Source organism: Lolium rigidum, chromosome 6, assembly GCF_022539505.1.
Source record: "Lolium rigidum isolate FL_2022 chromosome 6, APGP_CSIRO_Lrig_0.1, whole genome shotgun sequence".
NCBI classification, from domain to species: domain Eukaryota; kingdom Viridiplantae; phylum Streptophyta; class Magnoliopsida; order Poales; family Poaceae; genus Lolium; species Lolium rigidum.
The window spans coordinates 123,482,396-123,488,888 of NC_061513.1; the positions used below are offsets into that span (position 1 = coordinate 123,482,396).

A 6,493-nucleotide genomic window follows, 5' to 3' on the forward strand; every position below is an offset into this window, starting at 1 on the left:
TAAAAGCGCCGGCAACACCGTGTTGGTTCATTCACGAAGGGCGCGAATTGAGCGCGTTGGTGCCTCCGGCACGTCGGTTTTCGCGGGTGGAGCCGCCTTGGCAGCGACTCAACGGCCGGCGGCATCATAATTGCGACGCCTCGGCTGTTGTGCAGCCGGCCGCCGATGAAACCACCGGTCCAAGCGCAGACGCCATCGTAATTGCGACGTCTCGGCTGCTGTGCGGCTAGTTGGAACCACTTATTAGTACGCCCTCCACCGCGATGTCCATGTACACTCCACCGCCGCCGCGCTATCCTCTCCTCTCCACCACCGCCGTATTCCTCTGCAAAAAAATGCCGCGATGGCTGCATACAACATATTAGACGCTTGGCCGTAACGGCCGCATGCCGCCATCGGCGCCGCAGCCACAGCCCGACGCCGAGATCGACTTCAACTCCGACGACTCTGGCAACTCCCTTTTCGACGAGTAGGACAAGACGTACATAGAAGACGCGGAAGCTGAGGCGGCGGAGGAGGCGGCGGAGGAGGCGGTGCAGTGGGTCGAGCGGCAGCTGGTCCCCGGTGACGCGGAGCAGGCGGCGATCCTGGCCTCCTTCAACACGCAGCGCTTCCGGAGGCTGAAGGAGGAAGAGTAGGAGTTCTTCAACAACGCCAACTTCGGCCACGCCGTTGAGAACTCGTGCCAGCGGGTGGCCACGGAGGAGGCGGGACGTCTCCTCATGGCGGCCGAGCGACAAAAGCTCCTTGAACTCAACGCTCAGCGCCATGCCGAGGCGGCCGCCCGCGAGCAAGCGAGGCTCACCCAGAACGAGGCGTCTCGCGAGTGGCTTGTGTTCTGAGGGGGCAGCGCCGCCAGCAAGCTCCAGCGTCGCCGGCGGCCAAGCTCCACCGCCAGATGCGCGAAGCAAGGGCGGAGTGGCGGGCATGGACATAGGCGGCAAAGGGGAAGAACGGCGACGAGGCAGGCCCATCGCACGCCCCAACCGACGGCCAGTAGATTAGGGTTCGGTCTAATTTAAAATTCAAGTTTCATTAAGTTTAAATTCGAGTCACTTTTATATAAAACTATTCGTATGAATTTCGTTTTTTTTAATGTTTTTACATTTGAATTTTTTGGGGGGCCGCCGGTGTGGAAACAACATCCCCAAATGAAGGATGCAGTACCAGCGCCCCCATACGGCAGTGTCGGCGCCTATTTAGAGGGCACCAGTAGAAATGCTCTAACATGGGCTCAATAATGCAAGTGTCTAGATGAGTGGTGTGATAACTTGTAGCTGCCACGCCTGGCATTTGCCGATTTTTCCGTTGGGAAATACACTAGTGTCGGGTAATATGGGCTGGCATGCTAGTATGTTACTGTGGTGTGTAGTCTGCATGCTACCAGTTACTAGCGGTGTGTGCCGCACGCCACTAGATCATCCAGATATGGCTTTTCAAGATCAACACATATACGAAGGAAAATAGCAGAGTGGAGGTGTGACAACGCCTAGAAAGGTTCCTGGCAAATCTTTAGAACATGATCTGTGTGAGCAAAATTGTAGAGAGAGTGGCTGGGAAGATTGACATATTTGAATCTAGTCTACATTTTCTCTACAAGGAGGTGTAGTATAAAGCTTTTGAGTTCTGCTGCTTTACTGGAAGATTATGATTCATCATGATTTATGTATAAAACTGTGTTTTCCCTTATTTTTGCAAGTTTGGTTCATTCAGCTTTGATACAAGTACTTTTTATATAGTTATGTGCATCCCAAGGTGTTTGCAACAGGCCACAGCGAGCATGTATGTGGTCCGGATTCAGTTGAAGTTTAATGGGTGGTTACTAACTCCTCTAAAGAAAAGGCAAGAAACTAAACATGATACTATTACAAAAAAAAATATATAAAAACAAGCAAGAGACCACATCCTATGGAAACTTTCACCATCGTTTCTTATTTGCTCATGCCAACACATAAACCAATAATGTTTGGACTTCAAAATAACACGGGGTACGAATTCTAATGATAAACGAATTATATGTTTCTGCTAAGTCGGTTGATTCCTCCCATCTGCTCCTTTCCAATGCTTAGTCTGTCGCAAATTTCGACATAAATTTTGTCTTGGGCCTCAGCTGGAAAAGAAGAGTGCAAAATATGTAAAAGTCAGTATAAAAAATATCCATTTACGGACCAAATTCTAAGCATGTATTTGTCACACACAAAATATTTTGCACAACTGGTAGACCGCAGATCTAAAATATGCATATGTATAACAGAAGATAAAAACTGACGCAGACACTATTTAAATGGCAGAAGCACGCTGATGGGTCTTGCTACCGATTTAATTATGAAAACTCTAAACATCATAAAAATATTTTGGATACTATTTCTAAAAAATATTTTGAACGATAACACATATAAAACACTTTGACAAGATGGCTCACCTCATTGCTATGTCCACACTTCTTCTTGCGGCAATTCACAGCCCTAGAGGGAAGGCGTGCGTAACACCTGCAAGGCAAAATGGTTCAAATATCAGGGATGCACGAACAAAAGGATAAAATTAAGTATGCTTTTATCTTCGTTACACGGTTGAGAAACAATATATTTTCAGTATTTTAACAGTTATGGGTATTTTTCTAAGTTGCAACCATGTGCAAGCAGCAAAACCACAGTTGACCACATGTGTAGTAAAATCTCGGTTGCAACCCATGGCTACCTCCAAGCATGCCGCAATTCAAGGTTTACGAGTCGGCTCAAAAGTAAACTAATTCTATGTCGTTTGAGAATTAGCAAAGCTATATAAATAGAACATAGTATCTAATTGGTTCATGTGGTATCTCCTACCAAGTGCCAATTATAGTACATAAAAATATGCACTAGTAAATAACAAATCTTCATAAATCCTATAGTAACTACAGACAAATCATACTGAAAAAGGGCAATTTTCCTTGAAAAAACAACTGCCAAAGTAGAGAAAGTAGGGGACTGGTATTAAGCAATTATAAGCATGCACATAATCTACTCAAATATATCTAAACCATCAGATATAGTAATCCACGGCAACTATTAGCACATGCAAGGCCAAAGAGACCACAGACACAAAGCTAATTCACAGCGTTGCATGCATAGGCCTCCACAGATAGGACAGCAACAACGACGTATTGACAGAGTGAAGGAAAAATTCAGAGGGTGCATACTTGCGGCAGACCATCTTGTTCTCATTGTATTTTTGAGCAAGGATTCGGAGATTGGGCTCAAGGTTCTTGGGGTAGCCGCCTCTGCTTCCGCCGCGGAGGCGCAGCACCAGGTGAAGCGTGGACTCTTTTTGGATGTTGTAGTCGGCCAGGGTTCGGCCATCCTCGAGCTGCTTTCCTGCGAAGATGAGACGCTGCTGGTCCGGAGGGATGCCTAAGATTAAACAAAGCAAAGCAAATCAAAAACTTCACTAGAGGCTGTTAATTTCTTGGATTTCATGATGAGATCAAACATGAAATCAAAGTAATTCCTACCAAACTTGTCTTCTAACAAGAAGCACGAGGACTAAAAGGCCTACAACATTGTCAAATTGAACCCACGGATGAAACAGAGATGCATTAGCTGAAAAAGACAGATCTAACCGCCAGTTATATCTGCCAGTTTGAGAGACCATGGAAATATGGAGGACGCTATGAACTTCATTCGACAGATCAATTGATAATTCAGTCGTACTAGACTAGATTAATGCTGTATATGGGCGGACAAAATAAATCAAACAAGCAGAGAAAGAGAGAGAAGCTGGCCTGCTTTTGAGAAAGGATGCACGAAAACAGATAGAGAAGGCAGCTGCTGGCCGGAGATTAGACGGAGGCGTGATCGGACACGAAGAGTTCATATGTATACGTACCTTCCTTGTCCTGGATCTTAGCCTTGACGTTGTCAATGGTGTCGCTGCTCTCAACCTCGAGCGTGATTGTCTTCCCCGTCAGCGTCTTCACGAAGATCTGCATCTTTGCGTCCCTCGATCTCTAAATCTCTCTGGCCGTTTGGTGGTGATCGACGTTGGTGTGTAATGGTATTGAGCAGCGTTGCGGATGTGGTGTCCTTTTATAGGGAGTAGCACGTAACTCAGGCGCTACGAAAACACCCTGAACACTAGGCAGGTAAAGCGTGGCCGCTACGATTGACACTTTGTCGGACCAAGGCATGTTGCATTTTTTTTTTGAGAGGAACGGCGGAAGCTTTATATATATTAATCAGTGTTCCAACCGTTTACAGAAATTCCACCTTGGTTGGGGATTAGATTAACTAGCCAAACATGTGTACCAAAATATATAAAGTGAAGTTATAGCTTAGGCTGGTCTCGCTTCGTGGATGTATTCATGTATACTGGATACAACGTCTTGAAACAAGAATGGACAGTGCTGATCCTCCGGAGGATAAATTCCATCCAGCCTCCTGCTTCCCTGAACAACACGTGCCACTTTCAGCCAAAATCCTAATGATGCTTCATCGCAGCAAAAAGTTTCCTGTTTTTGCGCTTCACGCTAGGACCTCACCGGAGGCCTTGCAGCAAACAAATTATACTAAGGTAGCAAAACCGAAGATTAATTGAAGCAAATGTTTTATAATATTGTAGCATCGCAACTACTTATTTTACGAGGTCTCCGGCGAGGTCCCTGCGACACAACCGCTTGCTCTTTGTAGCACCAGCGCTAATCGATGGTAGCACCCGGGATCTTCGTTGGTAGCACTCGGGATCTTCATTTGTAGCAACGTCGTGGTAAGTGCTAAGACCTGGGAATAATCTCATAGATATGTATTAGACCAATTACTCTAGCAACGGTGGCATTGTTACTAAAATAATGGATAAGAGTAAAATACCCTTACAGTAGGGTAGCACACTTAAGGGTATACGATGCTTAGGGATAGATTCGGGATCGTTGGAGAAATAAGAGAGAGCACCAAAATTATTCCGGTGAGGTATTGGAATAAGTTCTGGAGACTTAACATTATCTTTTATTATTTAATTAATTGAATGAAATATTATAAATTTGGATACCCCTAAATGGGCCACCATTGGGCAGCCCATGACGGTGTCGGCCAAACCCACCAAGGGGAAGGGTGGGTCGATGGCCCATGGTGGGCCCGCCACCCCAAACCCTAACCCTAGGGGAGGGGGCGCATGGGGCAGCGGCCATGGTGGGCCCACCTCCTCTCCCCACCCTCCTATATAAGAGAGGCACTCCCTCCACCTCATTCATCACATTGGCTTTTGCCTTCTCTCCCCCTCTCTCCCTCACGTGTGTGCTCCCAAGTTTGGAACGTGGTGAGGTATCTCCACCATACGCACGTTGTCATGCTGGTGGAATCTCTATCCGAATCTTCTTCTTTCGCTGCTTCGCTGGACCGGAGCTCGGGGGACGTCTATACACTGTATGTGTGTAGAACTGGGCAGTTGTGACACTTGGAGCACTTCGACACTTGTACTTCTACTCGATTATGAGATCGGCGTCGTTGTACATCTTCACCAACAACGTTCATTCAGAACGTAACGATTTCGGTCTTCAAGGGTATGAACACCGAATCCCTCTGTTACTTTAAATATGCATAGAATAGATATTGGATATGTTATTCTATCGTAGCAATTTTTTGTTTTCTGCAACGGAACCCTACAATTCATCCCCTTGGCATTTACCTTCTCTCCCTCACGTGTGTTCCCTAGTTTTGGATCGTGCATACGGGGTGAGAGCTCTCCACCATACCGCTGCTTCGCTGGACCGGAGGCCGGGGGACGTCTATACATCGTATGTGTATATAGAACTGCGGAGGTGCGACACTTGGAGCACTTCGTCGCATGTACTTCTGCTCGATCTTGAGATCAGCCTCATTGTACACCTTCATCAACAACGTTCGTTTGGAACGTAACGCTTTTTGATCTTCAAGGGTATGAACACGGAATCCCTCCGTTACCTTACATCTACATAGAATAGATTTGGCTATGTTATTCTGTCGGTAGGAATTTTTTTGTTTTCTGCTAAGGAACCTTACAATTCATCGTCTGCCTCCCAATTCTATGTCTTTCTGCTCGCTTGCCTCTACCTCATACTTAAGGAGAAGATACTCAGTTGCGCTGGATTGAGTTTTTTACATAGACCATCGTCTGAAATCATTGACGGTATCCTATGCCCCAGTCTCTTTGTTAACAATATGTACACACATCAGCACAGTCATGTTGCACATGTGTTTACCTCACATCAAGGCCAAAGCCTCATGAGCCGTAATGTTAAACAAATTGCAGTCATAGTAACTAGCCACGGATTCTTCGTTTGGCTACAGGGGAATTTTGAATTTGATGTGCAAGTGTTCTAGAGTTAGTTCTGGTGCAGTAATCAGAACCAGCGGGGCCAAATCTTCAGTAGAAATCCGGATGCAACACGTGTCAAATGGTTACCAACAGTCAAAACACGAGTCAACCGACGGCAACTTGGCCAACAGTAAAAACCCTTATTCTCATTTTTTACTTACCATTCTGA

General features: G+C 46.0%; 1 protein-coding gene across 1 annotated transcript; it reads right to left on the bottom strand.

Annotated features, from left to right (window-relative positions):
• Positions 1 to 2,025: 2,025 nt before the first annotated feature.
• On the bottom strand, positions 2,026 to 3,976 carry LOC124661428 (ubiquitin-like). Its single transcript, XM_047199284.1, has 4 exons — positions 3,865 to 3,976; positions 3,179 to 3,389; positions 2,423 to 2,489; positions 2,026 to 2,110 (listed from the first exon to the last, which is right to left on the bottom strand). The coding sequence occupies exons 1-4, from the start codon at positions 3,965 to 3,967 to the stop codon at positions 2,066 to 2,068; spliced, it is 426 nt and encodes a 141-aa protein (XP_047055240.1). The 5' UTR covers positions 3,968 to 3,976; the 3' UTR covers positions 2,026 to 2,065.
• Positions 3,977 to 6,493: the final 2,517 nt, after the last annotated feature.